Below are 25,759 nucleotides of genomic sequence, written 5' to 3'. Positions count from 1 at the left end.
GCCTTTGGAATGTGGAAGCCAAGAAAATAACTAGACTACAGTGTTGTGCTAAAATGGAGGCTTGGTCCTTCATTCGTTTCAGCTGATTTTTTGCTTTTATCTTGTAAGGATCTCGCCCCATCTTCTTCCCTTCGAAAACCAAATAAAACCTGTTGCCCTGCAGTTGATGTTTTTCCTCAGTGTGTCCCCAAAATCTTGGCTTAATAAACTGCCACTGATTGAGATTTTTGCCTTGGTCATTTATTTGGGTTGACGAACCTAAGCTTCGTGCCCTCCTGTCCACACTTTAGAAAAGCAATCTGTTAAGCTATAACATCAGTCCAGAGGAGCCCACTTTGCTTTAGTTCTGAGAGACCAGGGAGATGGAGCTTTCCTCTGAGAGCATTCCTGTTAGGTGGTTGATGATGCAGCCCGGGAATCTCTCACTCTTAAGATTACTGAGACCTGGGCTGAGAGGTGCTCCCTGGAGTCTCTTGTAGCTGGAACAGTTTACAATTCCAAGCTAACCCTCCCACTGGCCTGAGAAGGGAATCAGGCTCCAGAGCTCATAAGGTAGTAATTGCCCCAATTTGGGGGTTGGGCTGTTACAGAACTGCCTTGCCTTCCTTCGTGACTACTGACTACTGTCTTCAATCAGGAATCCTGTCAGTGTGCAGGGATAATTGATGTGGGTCTCTAGCCCCTGACTCACCCCCAGCCCTCAGCTCCTCCACCCCAAAGATTGACTCCTGTTGTCTCTTTGTTTCTTCCTTTTAAATTAGTGCCAGTGATGTGATGTTTTTGGGAGCTGCAGAAAGTTGACCGTAACCAATAGCAGCAGTTAAAAAAAGCTGAATCTCCAGCTTCCTGGCGGTCGTTTGACTCCATTTTCTGTTCTGCATTTTTGATTTAGCAAGAAGCAAACATCCTAGGTGCCCTTGGGCACCTCTCACGCCCATCTGAGCAGACTTCATTCTTTGACTGCTTGTAGGCATTCTCATTCTCGCTCACAGCTGAGTGGATTGACTGTAAGCTCTCCCTGAGCTCCACCATGCATGATGGGACTCCCCTATCATTCAGGTTAGAGTGAGGAGGGGTGGGGCGCTGCCTGAGACCCAGCTGGGGAAAGCCTGGCTGGGACTTGCTACAAGCCCTGACTTGGCCTATGGGAGCACCCCCTCACCTCTGTGTAGAACCAGAAACAAAAGACTGGGAGCAAACCTCCCATCTGGCTGAGAGGCAGCAACACAAAGGTACTGCTAGATAATTTATCATCGGAGATTTTCTGGAGCTGCGATGCTCCTGGCTCCAGGCAGTGCCTTTTTGGGGGAGAGGGGACTTCCCCCTGTCTTGAGTATAGGGCCAGGCAGGTGTAGAGCAGGGTAATGAGAGAGACACCTGATTAGAACATGAAATAAAGAAGCTGCAAGATTGTAAGTGCCTCTAGTGATCTCTCCAAGCTCAGCAGCTCTGTTTCCTGTCAGGCGTGGGGGGGGGGGCATGCTCCAAGTGTTTCCTTCCCGTGGTCCCAGCCTTGGGGGCTCAACTGCCACCACCTTGTGAGCATGAGTGAAGACAAGAGACAGCTTCTCTAGAGCAGCCTTCTAGAAACCAAATGGTAACAAGAGGAGATTCCATCTTTCCCCTTATTAAAGACAGTTTAAATAAGTTTCGACTGTAGGCTCAGAGAGGGAATAAGGGAGAATGGCTCTGCAGTGGGTCTCCTCCAAATGGGAGTTCCTGCTATCCTGGGAACGTTCTTCTCTGGTGACCATTTTAGTACCACAGACTGGGACATACGGTCTTGAAAATACAAATATACCTCTGAAACAGTTAACATTTTTAGAGCTTGGCTGTATCCCAGACTCTATGATTAGCATTTAGTGTGTATTATCATATCTACTCCTCATAACACCCGTATGAAGTAGGTACTATTAGATTTCTGTCTTACAGATGGGAAACTAGGGCCAGGGGCGGTGGTTCATGCCTATAATCCTAGCACTGTGGGAGGCCGAGGTGGGTGGATTGCTTGATCTCACGAGTTCAAGATCAGCCTGAGCAAGAGTGAGACCCCTCACTTCTAAAAAACTAGCTGGATGTTGTGGCAGGCACACATAGTCCTACCTACTTAGGAGGCTGAGGCAAGAGGATGGTTTGAGCCCAAGAGTTGGAGGTTGCTATGAGCTGTGATACCATGGCACTCTACTGAGGACATCAAACTAAGACTTTGTCTCAAAAGACAACACCACCACTACCACCAACAACAACAACAAAAAAAACAGAGGTTCGGGACAGTTTGCTGTCACACAGCTAGTGAGTAACTGAGGCTGGATTTGAACCTAGAGTCTAAGCTGTTAATCCCCAACCTATAGACAACCTCTTGGAACAGGATGTTTTACATCTAGTCTATCCCAGAAGATCTAGGTTGGGGAGAGGTTGGATTGACTTCTCCTTGTTTTCAAACATCTTCTCAGGGTATCCCAATGCATACAGAATTAGTTTTCAGGTGTTTTTTGGTGGAGAGAGACTTTAAAAGGCTCCCAGAAACTGTGGTTTGTTGCTCTATGAAGCCACATGTTGCGTGGACCATGTGTTTTGAAATGTAAGTGAAGGCTCGGCGCCTATAGCTCAACCGGCTAAGGCGCCAGCCACGTACACCTAAGGTGGCGGGTTCGAATCCCCAGCCCGGACCTGCCAAACAACAATGATGGCTGCAACCAAAAAATAGCCGGGCGTTGTGGCGGGCGCCTGTGGTCCCAGCTACTTGGGAGGTGGAGGCAGGAGACTCGCTTGAGCCCAGGAGTTGGAGGTTGCTGTGAGCTGTAATGCCACGGCACTCTACCCAGGGGGACAGCTTGAGGCTCTGTCTCAAAAAAAAAAAAAAAAAGAAATGTAAGTGAAGAGGAAAGCAATATTTTGAGCAGCACAGTATTTTGAGAGCACAGCCATGTACAAGCCCTGTTAGATTTGTAAAATCTGTTGACAGCTTCCTGGTTGGGCACCTAGAAATTTGAAGATCTATATAGAGACACCCTAGTTAGTATCAGCTACATTACTGGGTTGAAAGAGAGGACACTTCCAGATGAAGATAACTGGGTTAGTAATAACAACAATAACAATAACAGCAGCTGCTTACGATGAACCTCATGTGTATGATCTCATTTGGACCTCCTAGTAAGCCTATGAAACAGGAACTGTTATTACTCCCATTTTACAAAAGAGAAAACTAATCCGTTTCTGAATTGCTCTGTAATGTAAGTTCTGAGTTCTCTCTTCTATACCTGCCTCCTAAGAATTAGTTAATGATAAGTTAGGCTAAGATAAAGGATACCGTGTACCCCAAGCTCCTCTAAAGAAAGGCAATAAAACAGGACTCCTTCACTCCTTCACCTCTTCTGTGGTTATTCACAACACCATCTTAAGCCATGGGGATGGCACAGCTGCTTGGTACACAGTAGGGTTTTTAGACATCTCAAGTCCTGAAATATGTCTGAATCATGGGGTAGCTGGATAAAAAAGTTCTGGAGTGAGTCAAATCTATAGTAGTAATAGCAAGAGCTATTGTTTATCGGGCACTTAGTATGTGCCAGGTAATATGCTAAGCATGTTTTGTGAATTAACTAATTTAATGCTCACAACACCCATATGAGGTAGGGGCTCTTACCCCAGTTTCCTGATGCAAAGCTAAGGTATAAAGAGATGAAAATATCTGCCTAGGGTCAGACAGTTAGGAATGCTCTAGAGGAATGTATCATTGATTCATTCATTTAGCAAACTTGTATCGATTGTCTACTACATTAAACTATACATTGTGAATACAAATACAAAACTGTGTATCACACAATTCCAATTGCCAAGAAGAGTCTAGTGTAATAAGTGAACAATACAAAGGGCTTCTTGGGCATAGAGCAGGGGCTTATAACTCAGCCTGGGCTGAGTGGTTCCAGGTAGGGCAGGGCAGGGAGAAGGTTTACTTTCCAGCTGCCTACTGCTGCCAGCTACTTAGTGCTTTTCTTGTACTGGTATTATTTCCTAGGCAGGCTCTGGCTTCTCCAACAAGAGCTAATTATAGATCTCTCCAGACTCTGGTATCTCTTGGATGAGATTAGGTCCATTCCCAGGTGGCTCCTTGCTGTCACTCCTTTCAGTTTTGTCATTTTGTCTTACCATGTGGGTATCCCCTTCAGTGAGAGACGCTTACTGAGTAGGCTGCCCAAGGAGCTGAAATCAGTGGATTGATTTGTCCCTTGATTAGCCTGGATATAGTTTAGAGTCATCTCAAATAACTTGTCCTCATTAAATAAGTTTATATCTTCACATTATTGCCCAGTGGACAGGAGGAGAGAGGAGGACTATAGCACATTATAAGAAAAACGTCCTTCACTTATATGATTGTAATCCTGATCCCTTCCACACTGGGATAGCTGCCATGCTCCAGAATACTCACAGGCACTCCTTAAACCTTTTCATCTCTGGTTCAACTTGAAAAAGCTGCTCTGTAGCTGTGTGTAGTCCCTGTCCACCCAAGTGTCTCCACGTGACAGGTGTGGTCCACCTTCAGCTGAGCATTCAGTGGAATGGTGGAAAGCAGTGTCTCTAGACCAGTGTTTTTTCAACCATTTGTATCTCATGGCAAATACATGAACCTGTGGTTAAACTTATGTTGATCAGAGAAAGAGTAAAGAAAAGAAAAGAATATATATACTGTGGGTTTTTTTTTTTTTTTTTTTGAGACAGAGTCTCACATGTCACCCTTGGTAGAGTGCGTTGGCGTCACAGCTCTCAGCAACCTCAAACACTTGGGCTTAAGCAATTAATTCTCTTGCTTTAGCCTCCCAAACAGCTGGGACTACAGGCGCCTGCCACAATGCCTGGCTATTACTGTGTTTTGAACTTCTATAAAAAATAATTTAATTAATGATCTTTCTTTTCTATTTTTTTTTTTTTTTTTTTTTTTTGAGACAGAGTCTCACTATGTCACCCTTGTTAGAGTACTATAGCATCACAACTCACAGTAACCTTCAACTCTTGGGCTTAAGTGATTCTCTTACCTCAGCCTCCCAAGTAGTTGGCACTACAGGTGCCTGCCACAACACCCAGCTATTTTTTTTGTTGTAGTTGCCATTGTTGTTTGGCAGGCCCAGGCTGGGTTTAAACCTGCCAGCCCTGGTATATGTGGCTGGAGCCCTAGCTGCTGAGCTATAGGTGCTGAGCCTAATTAATGGTCTTTAAAAGTTTTCAATGGCACACCTAAGATCCTCCTGCAGCACACTGGTCAAAAATCACTGCTCTAGAAATTTGAGTGTGCATCAGGGTCACTTGGAAAGCTTATTTAAAGTGCAGGTTCTGGCTCGGCACCTGTGGCTCAAGTGGCTAAGGCGCCAGCCACATATACCTAAGGTGGAGGGTTCGAATCCAGCCCAGGCCCGCCAAACAACAATGACAGCTGCAACCAAAAAATAGCTGGGTATTGTGGTGAGCGCCTGGGGTCCCAGCTACTTGGGAGGCTGAGGCAGGAGACTCGCTTGAGCCCAGGAGTTGGAGGTTGCTGTGAGCTGTGATGCCACAGCCCTCTACCCAGGTGGACAGCATGAAGCTCTGTCTCAATAAATAAATAAATAAATAAATAAATAAAGTACAGATTCTGAGATCACACTAAGAGAAGAATACTAGTCTAAAAGTCAGAATGGGGCTGTCGTTCTGGCTCTGCTATTTACCTGCTATTTATGACTTTGGCCAGAGCAGGTGACTTTACCTGTTAAAGGGGCTACATTAACTGCTGGGGGTTATTGTAATGATTAAATGAGAATGCAAGTGCTTATGCAAAAGTAGCTCTTTGCAAACTAAAACAACCCTGCAAATATAACTATGTGTTATCAGAAGCCCTGTTCCTTCCTGGACCAACATAATACTGAGGCACTGGTTCAAAAATGGGGAGACTTCAGACTTTCCCTGCCTTACTATAATTCTTTACCTTTGGGGGGCCCAGGCAGGTGGATTGCCTGAGCTCATGAGTTTGAGACCAGCCTGAGCCAGGGTGAGACCCTCATCTCTAAAAATACTTAGGCATTGTGGTGGACGCCTATAGTCCCAGCTACTTGGGAAGCTGGGGCAAGAAAACTGCTTAAGCCCAAGAGTCTGAGGTTACTGTGAGCTGTGATGCCAGGTTGGGCTACTAAGGTTGACAAAGTAAGACTCTGTTTAAAAAAAAAAGTCTTTACCTTGGGGGAAGGGATATTGGTCTTTACCTTAGCAGTTACTGAAAGGAGAGGTTGCTGATTGACTTACAAGCTCACTGCATATTTGTTAGTGGAGAATGAATAAATGACAAGCACCCAGAAGTTGTAAATTTTCCCTTTTAACCTGGAGATTTTGGAGGTTCTCCCAACATTAATATCATTTATTGAGAAGCAGTATAATCGCCTGCCTATGGGGTGAATGCTGACTCCAACCCTTAGTACTTGTGTGATTAGTCTACAGACATAACCTTTCTGTGTCTCATTGTCCTTACCTATGAAGGGGTGATAATGTAATAATAGTGCCACCTCTAAGGATTGTTCAGAGTATTCAGTGATGTAGCAGAGAAAAGCACATGGGAAAGTTCTTAGAGGGTATCTGGCAAATACTCAATAAATAATGGTTGATGTTTGTATCATTATGAAGCTTTTGCTGTATGGCAGCCCTCTGCTAAGCACTTTACATGGATTATTTAATTTAGTCTTTTTTTTTTCTTGAAACAAAGTTTTACTCTGTTGCCCTGGGTAGAGTGCCATCGCATCATCATCACTCACAGCAACTTCAAACTCTTTGGGCTCAAGTGATCCTCTTGCCTCAACCTCCTGAGTAGCTGGGAATACAGGTGTCTGCCATGACGCCCAGCTTGTTTTTCTATTTTTAGTAGAGACAGGGTCTCATTCATTTTTTTTTTCTGTAGAGATAGAGTCTCACTTTATCTCCCTCTGTAGAGTGCCAAAGCATCACACAGCTCACAGCAACCTCCAACTCCCAGGCTTAGGCAATTCTCCTGCCTCAGCCTCCTGAGTAGCTGGGACCATAGGCGCCCGCCACAACGCCCGGCTATTTTTTGTTGCAGTTTGGCTGGGGTCAGGTTTGAACCCACCACCCTCAGCATATGGGGCTGGCACCCTACCCACTGAGCCATAGGCGCCGCCCTAGGGTCTCATTCTTGCTCAGGCTGGTCTTGAACTCCTGAGCTCAAGTGATCTACCAGCCTTAGCCTCCTAGAGTACTGGGTTTACAGGTGTGAGCCACCAGAACTGGCCTGTTTTTTTTTTTTTTTTGGAGACAGGGTCTCACTCTGTCACCTATGCTGGTGTGTAGTGGTATAATCAGAACTTACTGTAACCCTAAACTCCTGGGCTCAAGGTGATCCTAAGAGGCTAGGACTACAGATGTTCACTGCCATCCTGGCTATTTTTGCTTTCCAATTTTTTTACAAGTGGGGTCTCACTATGTTGGCCAGGCTGGTCTTGACCTCCTGACCTCAAAGCATTTTTCCCACCTCAGCCTCCCAAAGTGTAGGGATTACACACATGTGCCACTGTGCCCAGCCTAATTTAATCTTTACAAAGGCCTTTTAGGCTCGGTGCCCGTAGCTCAGTGGTTATGGTGCCAGCCACATACACCAGAGCTGGCAGGTTTGAACCTGGCCAGGGCCTGCTAGATAACAATGACAATACAACAACAGCAACAAAAACTGCCAGGCGTTGTGGCAGGTTCCTGTAGTCCTAGCTACTTGGAGGGCTAAGGCAAGAGAACTGCTTAAGCCCAAGAGTTTGAGTTTACTGTGAGAGCTGTGAACACCATGGCACTCTACTGAGGGCAACATAGTGAGACTCTGTCTTAAATATATAAATACAAAGGCCTTTTAGGTAGGGCCATTAATATTCCCATTTTGTGGATGAGGAAACTGAGACTGGGAAACATTAACAAATTTGCTCAAATTTGTAGGATTAATAGTAGAACCAAGATTGAGCCTTAGTCTCTCAATGCCAGACTCTGTGCTGTCTGCTACTGTGTTAATGTGTCTGGTATATCAGATGATGTTTCCCTTCTTTCCTTTGAAAGAAAGCAGTGAGAAATTGGTAAGGTGATTGGAGTGAGGAAGATGAGATATAAGTGGTGAGATTTTAGCTAACATCTCAGGAAGGTCCCATTACATTAACATGTGTCCTAAAAGCTGGATGGCTTTATGACTGAATATAGATAGTGGACATCTTGGGGAGACCTCTTCCTTGAACTGCAGTAATGCAAAGGGCTAGAGCCCAAGCCCCTGGAGGCCAAGGGAGCTTGCAGTGTGGTTGACAAACAGCTTTCAAGGCCAGAAGCTTAGCTGAGTGTTCTAATTCAACACTTCTTAAAATGAAGGCTGCATTTTGCCACCCACAGTCATTTGTTTTCTTTCTTCACTCACCATTCTTTTACTTAAAAAGGGTTAAAAGCTGCCTTTATAATGACAGCCAGGACTTCAGTGAAAAGGCAGAATTCCACCTCTGGGGACCTCAGAGGGGCAGCAGTTGTCCAGAAGAGTTGGCTTTCTGGAGTATAATGTGTCTGTTTACTGTATGAATGCCCAAGTCAAGGGTTTGCCTAACTGGTGGCGCCTGACCTTCAGTGCAACAGGGCAGCAGCAGTGCTGACTTGGAGATGTTGATTTGACATGCAGGAAGTTGTGAGTCTTCGGCTGCCTGCAACTAACTTGATGCCCACTGCATGGAATGCTTTGTTCCTGAAGCCAGCAAGGGGAAATCAGGACTTCTGCTATCACTCAGCCAAAGGTGGGGGTGGGGCCCTACAAAAATGGAGCGGGGAACTGAAGACTCTTCTCTCCCTTCAGCCATTTCACTTGCACGTGCACCGGGATACTGCTCTTCTTGCTGTCCCCATGCTAGTACTTAGATTCTTAAAATCTAGGCCTTTTGGAAAAATTTAACCCCCATATTCCTGCCCCCTCACACACTAGCCTCCATTGTTGGACATCTTTGGTGCCAAGGGATAAGGTTAGTTTCTTCCACCTTTATTTTCTTGTCCAATCCTGGTGACCTTTTTACAGATGAGAAAACTGAGGCTCAAGGAGCTAAGTGACTTGCACGAGGTTCCGTGGCTGACCGGTGGAACCCAGATAGATCTGTCTGCTCTAGGTCCAGTGCTTTTTCCTCTGCCTGCATCCTTTGATGCCCCCCTTGTCACTCTTTTTATCCTGAACTCCCCCTGGGTGCATCCTCACTCCCAGCTGTGTATAGTTACCAATATTTTTCAACTTCTGTTGCCATTTGGGGCCAGATAATTCTTTGTTGTGGGAGCCTGTCTGTGCATTGTGGGATGTTTAGCAGCATCCACTAGATGCCAGTTGCACCATCAATCATGACAACCAAAAATATCCATAGACAAATGCCCCCTGGCAAGGGCAGATAATTCATCTCAGTTGAGACCCACTGGTTTAGCCTTATTCTTCCTCTTCATTATTTTGCAACTCCCTATGGAAGGGGAATCTCTGTGTGGGGAGTCCTAGCACATGGAGTATGAGGAAATGTCTTTGGTATTTCATCCAGCCAGAGTTCCTCAAAGGGATACCTATAGCTATAATGACCCTGTCATACTACAGAGTCCCTCAGGCTCTTTTGTCCAAGATCTGAGCCTAAAAAAGCCCTTTTCCTTCTCAGAGCTCAAAATAGTCTGGAAAGGGGCTGAGGCTAGGATGGGGTGGTATCTGGGTCTTCAGTGCTTCCCAGGGAAGAATCCTCTGCCTTGTGTTTGCAGAGAGACCTGGAAAAACAGGAGCACTGGGCTTGGAGGGAGGCTTTCCCATGAGGTGTGAAGATGCTGCACCTCTCAAACAGACCCTCCTTGGCACCTGCAGGAAATCCTGTATCTTTTCCAGGGCAGCTGAGTCCTGTAACATGTGAGGGAAGTAGGGGAGGCCTCAGTTGAAAATCTGGTGAAAGCTCTGATTCCTCACCCTAGAAATGTACATTTTGTACCATAGCTTCAGGGGTTCATGAGTTTCCACAGCCATCCCTCTATCCATGGCAGTTAGGCAGCTCTGCCTGTGCTCATACTTACCCTTGGGGCTAGGGTCTGAAGTTCTCTCCTTGCTTTTGGAGGGCATAGCAGCACACCTTTCCATTTGGGCCCTAGGCCAAGCCAAGTAATTGTAATGTGAGGCAAGGATGTAACACCAAGGAGATGAGCCAGGAGTGAGAAGCTGGGCCAGATAAATAATAAAGGAAGAGAGGTGACAATTTAGAATTGGCTCTTTCCCTGTTCCAGCCCAGACTGAAAGCGGGGCACAGCTGAGGGGAGGAAAAGGAGAAGAAAGCAAGGGAGAGAGATGAGCAATGAGCAGCGGCCCCCTCCTTCCCCAGCTGCAAGCAGAGCAGCCCAGCCCAGCGGGTTGGATGAATGCTGGGAAGGGGGAGAGTGACCCTGGCAGAACCCTTTGTTCCAGCTGAGGCTGGAGCAGGGCACTGAGCCATTCACACGCCATCTCAGGGCATCCTGCTGGGCACTCTGGGGAGGGGGCACAGCAGCCGGTCATGGGACTTGGCCAGGCAGATAGCTCCGATGCTCAATAGGGAAGCCCAGCTGCGTGCTGCCCAAGCTGGGGGAGGGGCTGCATCTGCCAGCCTTCCTCAGGGCCATGGCCTATGCCACAGACAGGAAGGGCCTGACTGGTCTCAGTTACTCTGCCTTCAGGTGGCCTTGTCCCCTTCCTATCTGGCCCCACTCCTCCTAGTCACCCTCCTCTAAAGTAACATTTGACTAGAGGACTCAACAGCAGCCTAGGACGCTTCCTGCTGCCCTGTACGGATTCTTTATCCTAAAGAGGCTCCAGCGTTTTAATTTCACTGTTATTTCCTGCTCTCCCTGGCCAGCATCCCAGGTTCTGGTCCAGAACAGAGGCAAAAGCATCCATATCTCAACCTAGTTTTGGAGAAAAAGACATAGAGGCCTTTCAGCATCATCTCTTCTGTCCCCTGTTCCCCTTCTCTAAGAGCACCAACGCTCTGGGTGGTATCATTTCTTTGGGCCTTTGGAGGTGCTGTGCAAAGAAGGCCCTGTCATAGAGGGGGTCGCTTGGACTGTTTGTGAGCCCAGTGTCAGAGGCTGTCTTCTGGACCATTTATGCCCTGGAGGAGGCGGGTAGGCATGATTATATCATCTGTATTTTTCTTTTCTCTTTCTTTTTTTGAGCCACAGCCTCAAGCTGTCCCCTGGGTAGAGTGCTGTGGCATCCATCACAGCTCACAGCAACCTCCAACTCCTGGGCTCAAGCGAGTCTCCTGTCTCTGCCTCCCATGTAGCTGGGACCACAGGTGCCCACCACAACGCCCGGCTATTTTTTTGGTTGCAGCCGTCATTGTTGTTTGGCGGGCCTGGGCTGGATTCGAACCCGCCACCTTAGGTGTATGTAGCTAGCGCCTTAGCCACTTGAGCCATAGGCGCTGAGCTTCTCTCTCTCTCTCTCTTTTTTTTTTAATCATCTGTATTTTTCTTGCAGTGTCACTGTGGTTCCCTAGGTGACAGGGTCACAGACTAGGCTCTTCTACCTTTCCTGTGGAATGGGCTTTGGTTAAGCAGAGCTTGAGCCCTCACTGGTCCCTTTCTCCTCTGCCCAGGCCTGGCCAGCAGTCCTGAGTGTGCTTGTGGTCGGAGCCACTTCACATGTGCAGTGAGTGCCCTTGGCGAGTGTACCTGCATACCTGCCCAGTGGCAGTGCGATGGAGACAATGACTGTGGGGACCACAGCGATGAGGATGGATGTAGTAAGTACCTCTCCAGGGGCAAGGAGTCTAGGGTGGAGTCAAGTTCAAGACTAATGGGGTGGGCGGCGCCTGTGGCTCAAAGGAGTAGGACGCCATTCCCATATGCCGGAGGTGGCAGGTTCAAACCCAGCCCTGGCCAAAAACTGCAAAAAAAAAAAAAAAAAGAGTGATGGGGTGTTCTGTGTGTCTACTGTGTCAGACTCAGAGAGCTGGACTCCTACAAGGATAATGCATATTGACAAATGTGTAGTTTCTTCACAATATATATGGCTCCAACCCTCCTATATTTTTTTGATTAGTTCATGCACATGTGTCCAATAAAACAAACTTGGAAACATCCTTGAAACAACAGGTAGTGTTTGTATATGTGTACTGCATATTTGTGTATTTTTAAATTCATATGCTGTATCGGGATATAGATTATTCCCATGTTTCTTCTTTGGGTATTTTATATAATCACACCTTTTTTAATAGTATAAACTTTGTACGAAACCTCCTCTTATCTTTAAATCTCCTTTTTCCCCATAACGCGGCAACATTTAGACAATAAGCTAGGGTGACCTGTCTTTGATATATAGGAATATGCCTACTAAGCCAGTTGTGTGGGTTTAGGGGTGTAATCTCTGACCTACCTGCAGCATCTGTACCTGAAGGTGGCTAATTAGTCTAATGAGAATGAAGCTACAACTTGGACCTCATTAACCCTAAGCAGTTTAGCTAATTATGTTAATGACAAATGTTTCACTTTCATGCAGCATTTTCCTGTGAGTTATCTCAAAAGACTTCTGTGAGCTGAGTATAATTATCCCCATTGTACAAAAAGGGTAAATGACTTGCTCTGTGTGATAAATAATGACTTCTAGAAATGGAAATTGAACCCAAGTGTGTCAATCATCATTTAACAGGTGGAAAGAAGGAAAAAACCGCTTCTCTTGCTTATATTTTTTTTATACTTTTATAGTAGCTCTGAGTTGTTTGAGTCATTCTCACCTACTCTGAAATCCTTACCACAATTACCTTTGGAAACTCTTTTCTTAACTGCAGCTTCTGCTTAGCTTCTCCATCAGCCAGGGGCAGCTATAGGGGTCGAGGAGGAAGGACTGTTAAATACATAGTGGGATTTGGAACAAGAGGTATTACAAAAGGATTTCTGGCCAGTTAAGCCTGCCTGAGTAAGTATATTGGATTGATTAACTTTTCCTTTCTTTTCCTGGGACTCAGTGCTACCCACCTGTTCCCCTCTTGACTTTCACTGTGACAATGGCAAGTGCATCCGCCGATCCTGGGTTTGTGATGGAGACAATGACTGTGAGGACGACTCGGACGAGCAGGACTGTCGTGAGTGTTGGCAAGGGCCAGGGAGGACTCCCTCAGGCTCTGCTGGGAAAGGATTTTCAATCAGAATGTAATGCCCCAGGCCCATATGAACCCTTGGGTTTTCAGCTCTTTGTCCTGTCCTTTTACTTCCTCTCTTGGTCAGATGAGCCCGCAGAGTTGGTCACCTCCTTCGGAGCCCTTGGGGCAGCATTGGAGCTAATTGGCTGCTCCGGAAGGCTTTATGTCGGGCTTCCAGGCACCAGACCCCACTGCCTGTAGCAGCCTGACTGCTCTGTGCCCACAGCCCCTCGGGAGTGTGAGGAGGATGAGTTCCCCTGCCAGAACGGCTACTGCATCCGGAGCCTATGGCACTGCGATGGTGACAATGACTGTGGCGACAACAGCGATGAGCAATGTGGTGGGTGGCGCCTGGTGGGGAGTCGGGGTGGCCAGAGGGCAGCCTGGCCATGGGAGGAGATAGCAGCAGTTGCCCGAGGGTCAGCAAATCTTGAACTGCCTCAGGTGTCTGGGGCAGCTGGAGGAAGGCAGGAAAGGCAGAGCAGTTCAGGGACACCCCCACCCCCACACGGGGACCGTGGACCAGAATCCTGATGCCCAGTTTCTCCAGGGCCTCATCTTTCCCTTGGAGAGCAGTACCAAATCTGGGGAGCGGGGGGTCTTTCAGGGCTGGGCCAGTGAGGTTGGGAGTTGGAGTCGGGTAGGGCTGCCTATGGGGCTCCCTCAGGATTCCTATCCTGTCGCATCCCTCTAGACATGCGCAAGTGCTCTGACAAGGAGTTTCGCTGTAGTGATGGAAGCTGCATTGCTGAGCACTGGTACTGCGATGGTGACACCGACTGCAAAGATGGTTCTGATGAGGAGAGCTGTCGTGAGTGGCCTCAAACCTCTGGCTCTGGGGCTGGGTGAGGCCAGAGGTTCTGTCCCAAGAGCTAAGGGCGAGGCTGAGGAGTACATGTGTATGGCCAAGGAGGGTGGGTACTTAAGAAACAGCTCCTTATAGGCTGAGCTAGGATGGGAGTGCGTTCCCCATGTGGAAAGGGATAGCTCCCTTTGGTCTCCCTGAACATGGGAGTCTGTATGGGCCATCCCAAGTGAAACCTGTTACGTGGCATTTGAAGGAGGTATGCTGCCTAAGTTTCTTGCTACTTTGAGGAATCAGGGCTCTCCTCTGTCCAGGCCTGAGTGTTTGTCCCTCCCTATCCCTTCCTTCCTTCCAGCCTCAGCAGTGCCAGCGCCCCCTTGCAACCTGGAGGAGTTCCAGTGTGCCTACGGCCGCTGCATCCTTGATATCTACCACTGCGATGGTGATGATGACTGCGGAGACTGGTCAGACGAGTCTGACTGCTGTGAGTGCTCTGGACAGCTGGGAGGAGGGGAAGAGCTCCTCAGGTGGCCAGGCACAGGTGCCAGCTGGGACAGGAGCTCAAGGGAGGAGTTTCTGGATTCCCCAGTCCTGCTTGGGCAGAGATGGAGGACCTGGGGAGCTAGGGCTGTGTTTTTGGTCTTCCATGGGACATTGTGTGCGCAGACTGGCTAGAGACAGAAATCTTGTGTTTCCTCAGCTTCCCATCAGCCCTGCCGCTCTGGGGAATTCATGTGTGACAGTGGCTTGTGTATCAACGCAGGCTGGCGCTGTGATGGTGATGCAGACTGTGATGACCAATCTGATGAGCGCAATTGTAGTGAGTAAAGGAATGGCACCAAAGTCCGGGCTGAGACTAGGGGGAGGGGTTGTAGAGCTAAAGAGAGCTTTCTTGATAAAGCCTGAAGGCATATTGGACAGGATCACCAGGTACCGTTGTGTAGGTTGTGCACTGTACAGAGGCAATACGTCTAAAGGGATGTCAGTCACAACAGACATCAGATTTACATATTCATCATAGCAGTTTTCCAGCAGGTGGCAAGAAAATGTCTTAAGGAATGGCCACTTTTTTCTGATTCACATAAAGTTGCTATAGAGACCAGCTCTGACCCTGGTGTCAAAAAGAGTGGCATGGGTGCTAACATTAAATGCAGCTTTGGTGGTGGAGTAGAGTTTCAGGCTGAAATGGGGCCAGCCTTTCATTGGGCCTTTGCTTTCCTCAGCCACCTCAATGTGTACAGCAGAGCAGTTCCGCTGTCGGTCAGGCCGCTGCGTCCGCCTGTCCTGGCGCTGTGATGGGGAGGACGACTGTGCAGACAACAGTGATGAAGAAAACTGTGAGAACACAGGTGCAGTGTCCCAGGGTTACCCCAGACCTATAGTTGGGGTAGAGAACAGGGGTAGAATGAGAATATTCTGACTGTTTCCAACTGGGTCAAGGAGGTATTTTATTCAGATCTTTCCCGTGGCTTGGACTTTTTCCTACCCTTCCTGGTTACCAGTGTCAAATCTAGGTGCATTGTTGCCTTCCAGCCTTATGGCCTAGAACATAATATCAAGGCTGTGAGTTTCAAATGGTGCTCACAGCCAGTGCTCTATTCCAGCTGGCAGCCCCCATCCAGCTCCCCTGGCCATACCCTGTACTGGGCATTGGATACACTTGTTTATTCTATCCTGTAGCCCCACCATCCTACTATGGTGTCCTGAGGAGAAGACAAATGCAAACATTCAGCCAGCCCTGTCTGAGCTATTTCCTGCCTTGGACCCCAACCCTCCCACCTTGAGTCCCATCTATCTCCAGCTCACCCTAGAAAATGACAGGCTCCTATCCTTTTGTTGACCTAAGCCTTGCCCTGCTGTCACCTGACTCTTCCCTCCTCTCTCTCTCCTGCCCGCTCTCTCTAGGAAGCCCCCAGTGTGCCTCAGACCAGTTCTTGTGTTGGAACGGGCGCTGCATTGGGCAGAGAAAGCTGTGTAATGGGGCCAACGACTGTGGTGACAACAGTGATGAAAGCCCACAGCAGAACTGCCGTGAGTATCCCCAGTAGCAGACCTGGCCCAGGGTTTATGCACAGACTCCACCCATAGGGTTCAAAGGGAATCCTCCCTCAGGACTTCTGCAGCTTTGGGAGCTGTTCTTCGTCGGCCAGGTGGAATGCCAAGTTGGCTGTCTGGGGGAGGATTCTGGGCTTAGCTCCCAACTCTGGCTTGGCTGGCACAGGGCCCCGGACGGGTGAGGAGAACTGCAGTGTTAACAATGGTGGCTGTGCCCAGAAGTGCCAGATGGTGCGGGGGACAGTCCAGTGTACCTGCCACACAGGCTACAGGCTCACAGAGGATGGGCGCACGTGCCAGGGTAAGCTGGGGCCTGGTTTGCAGCAGAGTCAGGATGCTGGGCAGGGGCAGCAGATGGGCAGCTGTGTTTCCTATGGGTCAGGCCTTTGAAGGACATGACTTCATTGCATCATCACAGTAACCCTAAGAAGTGGGGGGTCATTCCTTTCACTTCACAGATGGGGAGACGGAAGCTCAGGTTAAGTAACTTAGCAAAGGCCACATAGCTGGTGAGTAGCATAATTGCGATTCTAGCCCAGGTCTGTGTGACCTCAAAGCCCAAAACTACTTGTTACACAGCCTTCCCATAAGTCTGGAGGGTAGATGAGGATGTGGGCAGAAAAGCTACTCAGCCTGGGGGTTGAGGATGGGAAGATGGTAGAAAAGAGGCCTCATGACTTGCCTGGTGTTCACAGATGTGAATGAATGTGCCGAGGAGGGGTATTGCAGCCAGGGCTGCACCAATAGTGAAGGGGCTTTCCAATGCTGGTGTGAAACAGGCTATGAACTTCGGCCCGACCGACGCAGCTGCAAGGCTCTGGGTAAGGGATGTGGGCAGTGGCTGGGTGAGTAGAGGGCTCTGCATGGAGAAAGGCCAGGTGCTCTGGTGCTCAGAGACTTCCTGAAAAGTAGATAGATTTCCATCACAGTAAAATACAAGTTATATTTTGGGCCCAAGAAAAACCCAGGTGGGGTGGGGGTGTATAGATTGGAGGTTGACACTCTTCTAGTACCAACCGCTTGGGGGCATGCCCTAGCAGGCAAAGCTTCATCTGTCAATTGAAGACACAGGGGGCCAGCCATGCTGATGGGCTTCGGAGCTTTCCCTGGTGTGCAATGGGGATCCCATTTCTCTGTGTTGTCCCAGGGCCAGAGCCTGTGCTACTGTTCGCCAATCGCATTGACATCCGGCAGGTGCTGCCGCACCGTTCTGAGTACACGCTGCTGCTCAACAACCTGGAGAATGCCATTGCCCTTGATTTCCATCACCGGCGTGAGCTTGTGTTCTGGTCAGATGTCACCCTGGATCGAATCCTCCGTGCCAACCTCAATGGCAGCAATGTGGAGGAAGTTGTGTCTACAGGACTAGAGAGCCCAGGTAGGGAATAAGACCCTATGAGTAAGGCCACACTATGTGCAAAGCAACAGTGGAAGGAACAGGCTAGTGGTTTGCAAACTTTGGGTAGCAGAATATCTTCTTCCAATGAAATCTTAGATGGATATTAGTATATATTAATTTTATAAGTTCAAATATAACATTTGATTATTATTGAGCTTGATTAATGAGAATAATGAGGCTGTTCTGGTGAGTGTTATAATTGGAATCAGATTTATGAGTGACAGAATGCTCTGTCAGCCTTAGCATCTAGTCTATTTCTAAGTTTTACTTTGTTTGCTCAGTACTAGGAGTATTCTGATTAATGTGGGTAATTATAGCCAATTGTTTTTTTTTTTTTTTTTTTGCTGGGCCTGGGTTTGAACCCGCCACCTCCAGCATGTAGGGCCAGAACCTTACCCTTTTGAGCCACAGGTGCTGCCTTTTTTTTTTTAAAACAGAGTTTTACTATGTTGCCCTTGGTAGAGTGCCATGGCATAATAGCTCATGGCAACCTCAAACTTTTGGGCTTAAGTGATTCTCTTCTCAGCCTCTCAAGTAGCTGAGATTACAGGCACCAGCCACAATGCCCAGCTATTTTTTTGTTGTAGTTGTCATTGTCGTTTAGCAGGCCCAGATGGAGTTCGAACCTGCCAACCCCAGTGTATGTGATGTGGCCAGTGCCCTAACCACTGAGCATGGGCACTGAGCCTATATTAAAATCTTTTATAGATTTAAAAAACAGCACTTCACTTGGCAATATCAGGCTATTCTATAAGCTGGTAAAGTGGGTTACAATTCAGAATCAAGAATACAAGAACATTGACTCAGGCCAGGCACAGTGGCTCACACCTATAATCCTAGCACTCTGGGAGGCAAGATGGGCAGATTGCTTGGGCTCAAGAGTTGGAGACAAGCCTGAGCAAGAGTGAGACCCCTCTCTACTAAAAATAGAAAAATTAGCCGGGTATTGTGGGTGGGAGTTTGTAGTTCCAGCTACTTAGGAAGCTAAGGCATGAGGATCTTGTGAGCCCAAGAATTTGAGGTTGCCATGAGCTATGATAGTGTCAGGACACTCAGCCCCAGAGCAAAAGAGTGAGACAGTCTCAAAAAAAAAAAAGAACATTTGATTCAAATTCTTACGGAACTTCTGAAATGCCTCTGCCAAACCCTAGGTGACAATTTACAAACCCCAGGCGACAATTTATAAACCCCTGAGTCAGCGCACTGGATGACCCTGAGTGCAGGTCAGGGAGCCAGAATTCAGGAAGTGGGGTATGATTGTCTGTGAGAAGGAAATGCAGGCCTTTAGATGGTTACCTGACTTTTCTGTGCCTCAGTTTCCTCATCTCCCTGGGGATTATAGAACCTAGCTCACAGAGTTGATGTATATAAAATGAGTTAATGTGTGGAAAACAGTTACCACAGTGCCTGGCCCTAGAAACTGCATCATGTAAGAGTTTGGTCTTGTTACTATGATGCAGAGGAGCCTGGGCAAATCTCTGACAGTTTTCCACTGTTTCTTCTCACCAGGGGGCCTGGCAGTGGATTGGGTCCATGACAAACTCTACTGGACTGACTCAGGGACATCAAGGATTGAAGTGGCCAATCTGGATGGGGCCCATAGGAAGGTGCTGCTATGGCAGAACCTTGAGAAGCCCCGGGCCATTGCCCTGCACCCCATGGAAGGGTAAGTTATGTCTCAAGCTCCCAAATCCTTCTTGTTACCTCTAGAGATAGTTCCCAGGCCATCTGTGCCAGACTTTATGGAGGAGTATCCTCAGAGGGTGGTGTTGGGTCTGAGTCCTGGTCTGCAATAACTGCTTCATGGCCTTGGGCTGGTTAGTTAACCTCTCTCTGCCTCATTTACTCATTTCTAAATTGATGATTTTAAATAACAGCCTTCGTCATAGTTGTGTGAAGATTAAATGAGATGATTCATTTTAAGTGGCATATAATACACATTAGATAAGTTGTAGGTGTGTGGTATTTTTATTATTAGCTCCTGGGGTTGAGCTAATTAAAAATAATCGATTGTTAATAATTATAACAATAATAATAATTTTGTTTTTATTGAAATTAATGGAGAAGGCCAGGTGCAGCATTTCATGCCTGTAATCCTAGCACTCTGGGAGGCCAAAGCAGGTGGATTACTTGGGCTCAGGAGTTTGAGACCAGCCTGAGCAAGAGTGAGACCCTATCTCTACTAAAAATAGAAAAACTAACAGGGCATTGTGGTGGTGCCTATAATACTCAGCTACTTGGGAGGCTGAGGCAAGAAAATCCCTTTTGAAGTTGCTGTGAGCACTGAAGTCACAGCACTCTACCCAGGGTGACAAAGTGAGACTCTGTTCAAAAAAAAAAGAGAAAGAGAGAGAGAAAGAAAGAAATAAAGAAATAGAGAAGTCTCCTAAATTCAAGAAAAATTCACCTGAAATGTAAATTCTTAGCCTCTGGCTTTTAAAAATTCAGTGCAGTCAATTGAAAGGGTGTCTCTTTAGACCCTGTACTTGTGTCTGCTGTTATAAAAATGCTGTGTGTGGGCATACGTATGTGTGTGTACATGTGTATAAAATACAAAAGGTAGTGAACAAGATTGTGGAAAAGAAAAGAAGAAAGTACTTGTCCTAACTAATATTATAATATGTTGTCAGTTCCACAGGGGTTGGGACTTTTTCTGTTTTGTTCATTACTGTATTTCCGGTACCTAAGATAGTGTGCCCTGCCCATAGCAGGTACTCAAAAAAATTGTTAAATGAATTAATGCCCTGTCTAAAGTCATTTAAACTCAAACATGATAAAAGCCATTCTGTGGGCCAAGCATGGTGGCTCATGCCTGTAATCCTAGCACTTTGGGGGAGCCGAGGCAGGTGGATTGCCTGAGCTTAAGAGATTGAGACCAGCCTGAACTAGAATGAGATCTTGTCTCTACTAGAAATAGAAAAAGCAGGTTGCTGATGGCAGAGTCTGGGGAAGGGGCTGGCAATGTCACATCTGGCCACAAAGGTGGGGAAAAAAAGCCCTTGAAACAGCCTAAGAAGCAGGTCAAGGAGATTGATGAGGAAGATAAGGCGTTCAAACAGAAACAAAAAGAGAAACAGGAGAAACTTGAGGAGCTAAAAGCAAAGGCCATGGGGGAAGGGCCCCCTGGCCACAGGTAGAATTAAGAAATCTGGCAAAAAATAAGCTGTTCCTTGCGCCTGAGACGATGATGACCCTTGATTCCTATTTAAACATCTGTATTCCCTGCCATAACATCTTTTGCCACCTTTAGCTAATATGAAGTGTTGGCTTAGAGCTTATCGTACATTTAAGAATAAACTTTTGGGCTGGGCATGGGGACTCACACCTATAATCCCAGTACTCATAGAGGCCGAGGTGGGTGGATTGCTTGAGCTCGTGTTTGGGACCAGCCTGAGCAAGGGTGAGACCTTGTCTACTAAAAATACGGAAAACTGAGGCAAGAAGATCACTTAAGCCCAAGAGTTGGAGGTTGCTGTGAGCTATGATGACGTCATGGCACTCTACCCAGGGCAAGAACTTAAGACTCCATCTCAAAATAAATAAATAAAATAAAATAAGAAATATTTTGTAAAAATAAATAAATAATAAAAATAGCCAGGCATTGTGATGGGTGCCTATGTCCATAGGGAGACTATTGGGAGGCTGAGGCAGAATGATTACTTGAACCCAGGAGTTTGAGGTTATTATGAGCTAGGCCAATAACATGGTATTCTACCTTGGGCAAAAGAGTGAGACTCTGTCTCAAAACAAACATTCTGTGGACCAAACTGTTAAGAGTCCCCTGAGTAAAAGCCCCTTACCTGATTATTATTCTGGTTACCTGCCTATCTTCTGTCGCCTCTCAATTTCTTTTCTCTCTTCCTAGTACCATTTACTGGACAGATTGGGGCAACACTCCTCGTATTGAGGCCTCTAGCATGGATGGCTCTGGACGCCGCATCATTGCCGATACCCATCTCTTCTGGCCTAATGGCCTTACCATCGACTATGCTGGGCGCCGTATGTACTGGGTAGATGCTAAGCACCACGTCATTGAGAGGGCCAATCTGGATGGGAGTCACCGTAAGGCTGTTATTAGCCAAGGTGAGGCCCTTCCTTCACTGGGCTTCTTTCTCATCCTCTTTACCCTATCTACACCTCCTGAAGGCTTGGCAGAGAGTGGGATTTATGCAGTTGCTAGGGCCATGTCAGGCCATGTCTGGACTAAGGTCTTGCTATACATTCCCCAGGCCTCCCGCATCCCTTTGCCATCACGGTTTTTGAAGACAGCCTGTATTGGACAGACTGGCACACCAAGAGCATTAACAGTGCTAACAAATTTACTGGGAAGAACCAGGAAATCATTCGCAACAAACTCCACTTCCCCATGGACATCCACACCTTGCATCCCCAGCGCCAACCTGCAGGTAAAAAACTGCTTTGTAGCTAAGTCAGAGTAGCCTCATGGTTGATGTAGCATGGCACCTCTGAGAACCCTCCTTGCAGCTATCACAGTTGTCATTTCTTCTGATGGGGAAAGCCAGGGCTGGCGCAGATGTGGGCTAATTCTGCCCTCTGCTGGAGACTCAGAGTTGTACTCCGTCAAGACTAACAAAAAGCTCATTCTGCTTCACTATTCCCCTTTAATTCCTGCAGACATCTATAGGGCCTCTCCTATGTGCCAGGTACTTACTAGGCAGATGTAAAAAATAATAAAACATAGTTCTTCTTTGAGGGAGCTTATACCCTAACTGAACCCCTACTCACTGGCCTTGGGGTCACCTCTACAAACCTTTGGTCTTACCTGACTCTCCTACTCTGGGCTCTTTGAATAGGGAAAAACCGCTGTGGGGACAACAATGGCGGCTGCACCCACCTGTGTCTACCCAGTGGCCAGAACTACACCTGTGCCTGCCCTACTGGCTTCCGCAAGATCAGCAGCCATGCCTGTGCCCAGAGTAAGTATGTCTGGGACAGCAGCCTTGCTGGCAGGGCCTTGAGAGGATAGATGGGAGGAACAAGGGGTAGGACTAGAGAGTTTGTCCATTGTAAGGAAGAGCCAGACCCCTCAGGTAGCCCCTGGAGAAGAAAAAATTAAGAGGGGGATCCTACATCAAATCTGATGACTGAGGACCTAGCCATAGTCACTGAGGTTCAGTGATACCACCTAGTCAAGTGTGAACACCTGCAACCAGGCTTGTATATAATTTTATCAGGTTGGATGCTTTCTCTATAGGCAGCAGGAAGGTTTCAGGCTCTTCTAGAAAGCAGGGGAATTATTTCCTACCTCTTTACCTCTAGGTTTACGTTGTTGAAGACTTTCTTTCAGCCCTTAAACTAGGGAACCAAAATTAGAATCTTTGGTGATGCTGGGTGTATATAGGTCCTGACTAAATGTATGTCAAGCAAGTGAAAGATAATGGGATTACCTGGCATCTCCCTAAACTGCTACTTTGGCTGCCTTTGAGCTCATGCCTTGAGAAGGTAGCTCTAGGTAGCTCAGCACTGTGGGTGACTTTTTGTAAGAGTAGTCGAGAGAGGAGTGATCCAGGTGTATGGCACAGCCAGCAAGCAGCCTGAGGTAATTCCTAGCATATCGACAGCTGTTCTTATTTACCACTGTGCACCCCACTGACCTTCTGAAATCTGGTTAAAATAAATTCTTCAGGCTTGGCACCCATAGCTCAGTGGTTAGGGTGCTGGCTACATGCACTAGGACTGGTGAGTTCAAACCCAGCCTGGTCCTGGTAAACAACAACAAAAAAATAGCCAAATAGCTGGGCACTGTGGCAGGTGCCTGTAGTCCCAGCTACTTGGGACGCTGAGGCAAGAGAATCACTTAAGCCCAAGAGTCTGAGGTTGCTGTGAGCTGTGACACCACGGCACTCTATTGAGCACAACATAGTGAGACTCTATCTCAAAAATAAATAAATAAATAAAATAAAATACAATTCTTCAGGGATCTAGGCCTTTCTAAAGAGTGCAATGAGGGAAAATATTGAGAAGTTTTATTCATACACACATTGACTGAGAACCTAATTTTATGCTCTGAGTTTTTCCCCTGTGTATTTTGGTGCCCAGCTCTTCCCCTATTGTCTTTGTGAAATGAAGAAGTTCCCCCATGAGCTTCCCCTCAAGGGTTTGCCAGAGCTCCAAAGAAGAAAGTTGGTAAAGTTAGGCAAGAAGAGCCTTTCTAGGTAGAAATGTATGCTGGGAAAGTATTCAGACAGACCAGAGAGAAGGGCAGAAGATGGAGAAGAGCCAGCTGGGGAAAAAGCTATGTAGAAGAATGGCCAAAGCTCTGTTCCTCGAGTCAGACCTAACGATCACAGCTGCCCATGATCCCAGATCCTAAGCAAGTTACTAGATCTTCATTACCCTCAGGAATGCTCATCTAGAAAATGGGAATACGAATAATGGGTACCAAGCCAGGCTTGGTGGCTCATGCATGTAATCCTAGCACTCTGGGAGGCTGAGGCAGGTGGATTGCTTGAGCTCAGGAATTAGAGACTAGCCTGAGCTAGAGGGAGACACTGTCTCTAAAAATAGCCAGGCGTTGTGGCAGGTGCCTGTAGTCTCAGCTACTTGAGAGGCTGAGATAGGAGGATTGCTTGAGCCCAAGAGTTTGAGGTTGTTGTGAGCTATGATGCCTTGGCTTTTTCAAGGGCAACAAAGGGAAACTCTATCTCAAAAAAAAAAAAAAAGAGAGAAGGAGAGAATGTGTGGGTTGGCATGAGATGAAAAAAGTACCAAGCTCAGTGCCTTGCAAAGAAAGCACTTAGTGAATAGAGGAAGGGAGTGTAAGTGATGGATGGGAATAGCAGGTCCCCTGAAGCAGACTCAGACATCAGAGAAGTTGGGGTGGGGAGTCAGTAGTGGGGTAGCCAGGACACTGGGAGAGTTCAGGAAAAGTTGACTGGCAAATAGCACACACTTCTGGGCCCTGGCTAGAGTCCTGTTCCATTTGCTTCTAAAACCAGATTCTGCCAGCATGGGCTGCCCAGTGTTCAAAGTGAGCCTCAGGTAAAAAGAGTAGGGGGCAAAGGGCACCAGATACCAGGAAGTGTGATTGAACCAGATGTCACACAGGTGAGCGTCTGTGTCTGTCACTGTTCTTGGATTTAGAGCATTAAAAGAAGACCCCTTTCGGCCTTTGATCAGGTCTTGACAAGTTCCTGCTTTTTGCCCGAAGGATGGACATCCGTCGGATCAGCTTTGACACAGAGGACCTGTCTGATGATGTCATCCCACTGGCTGACGTGCGCAGTGCTGTGGCCCTTGACTGGGATTCCCGGGATGACCATGTGTACTGGACAGATGTCAGCACTGATACCATCAGCAGGGCCAAGTGGGATGGAACAGGACAGGAGGTAGGGGCCAGCGTGGGCCCAGGCCCTCAAGGAGGGCAGAGATTGAGGGGTAGAATCCACCCTCTCCAGGGTAAGGGCTTCCTATACCTTTGCCAAACCTAAGAAGGGTGAGGTCTGGGCTCCAGGGGTAGAGTGGAAGTACAGTTGGTGACACAGCTTTGCTTCCTGCTCAGGTTGTAGTGGATACCAGTCTGGAGAGCCCTGCAGGCCTGGCCATTGATTGGGTCACGAACAAGCTATATTGGACAGATGCAGGTATGTACAGAAGAGCCATGTCCTTGCTGTCCAGGATTCCTTTTATTTAAAGCCCTGGCCTCAGGTAGAAGGGGCACAGTGTCCCTCCTAGACCACTTCTTTGTTGACCTGAAGTCCTTGGTAAATCAGAAGTTGTGGTACTACTGTGGAGGTGAAACAAGAAGCTTGTGTCTACAGTTGGTCAGTTTGTATCACATCATGGCAGCTACTTTTGCTATGTGGCTGATACTTAGGAAAGTTTTAAGGCATTTCAGACAAGGAACCCATGCCCAGGGGTTTTCCTTCCATCACTGGATGAAATAGGCATTTTTTATTAGCAAAGTGAGTGTGAAAGGCAAGGGAAATGCCTTAAACCAGTGCTACTCAATAGTATCCCTGGGTAGGATGTGGTGGCTCACACCTGTAATGCTAGCACTTTGGGAGACCAAGAGGGGAGGATTGAGCTCACAGGTTCAAGACCAACCTGAGGCTCATTGCCCGTAACTAAGTGGTTAGGGGGCCAGCCACATATGTGGGGGGCTGGTGGGTTCAAACCCAGTCCAGGCATGCTAAACAACAATGACAACTACAAGAAAAAATGGCCAGGCATTATGGTGGGCTATAGCCTGTAGTCCCAGCTACTTGGGAGACTAAGGCAAGAGAATCGCTTAAGCCGAAGAATTGGAGGTTGCTGTGAGCTGTGATGCCACAGCACTCTACCGTGGGCAACATAGTGAGACTCTTGTCTCAAAAAAAA

At 47.4% G+C, this 25,759-nt stretch overlaps 1 protein-coding gene and 1 pseudogene across 1 annotated transcript in view; both read left to right on the top strand.

Annotated features, from left to right (window-relative positions):
- Positions 1 to 25,759, top strand: part of LRP4 (LDL receptor related protein 4) — a 55,537-nt gene that overhangs the window by 3,981 nt on the left and 25,797 nt on the right. The window contains exons 2-18 of the mRNA XM_023510091.1: positions 11,619 to 11,765; positions 12,987 to 13,103; positions 13,387 to 13,500; positions 13,855 to 13,971; positions 14,321 to 14,449; positions 14,666 to 14,785; positions 15,189 to 15,314; positions 15,871 to 15,996; positions 16,187 to 16,321; positions 16,716 to 16,841; positions 17,168 to 17,398; positions 18,929 to 19,085; positions 21,285 to 21,502; positions 21,649 to 21,825; positions 22,234 to 22,356; positions 24,560 to 24,768; positions 24,942 to 25,023. Of these exons, the coding sequence (XP_023365859.1) occupies positions 11,619 to 11,765; positions 12,987 to 13,103; positions 13,387 to 13,500; positions 13,855 to 13,971; positions 14,321 to 14,449; positions 14,666 to 14,785; positions 15,189 to 15,314; positions 15,871 to 15,996; positions 16,187 to 16,321; positions 16,716 to 16,841; positions 17,168 to 17,398; positions 18,929 to 19,085; positions 21,285 to 21,502; positions 21,649 to 21,825; positions 22,234 to 22,356; positions 24,560 to 24,768; positions 24,942 to 25,023 (2,454 nt within the window). The remainder of the gene's footprint in view (positions 1 to 11,618; positions 11,766 to 12,986; positions 13,104 to 13,386; positions 13,501 to 13,854; positions 13,972 to 14,320; positions 14,450 to 14,665; positions 14,786 to 15,188; positions 15,315 to 15,870; positions 15,997 to 16,186; positions 16,322 to 16,715; positions 16,842 to 17,167; positions 17,399 to 18,928; positions 19,086 to 21,284; positions 21,503 to 21,648; positions 21,826 to 22,233; positions 22,357 to 24,559; positions 24,769 to 24,941; positions 25,024 to 25,759) is intronic.
- LOC111724007 lies at positions 20,353 to 20,581 on the top strand (annotated as a pseudogene).

This window comes from Otolemur garnettii, unplaced genomic scaffold, assembly GCF_000181295.1.
Source record: "Otolemur garnettii isolate 467f Iridium unplaced genomic scaffold, OtoGar3 scaffold00001, whole genome shotgun sequence".
In the NCBI taxonomy this organism is placed as follows: domain Eukaryota; kingdom Metazoa; phylum Chordata; class Mammalia; order Primates; family Galagidae; genus Otolemur; species Otolemur garnettii.
The sequence above is the reverse complement of the archived record's forward strand: the minus strand, read 5'-3'. Positions and strand labels throughout refer to the sequence as shown.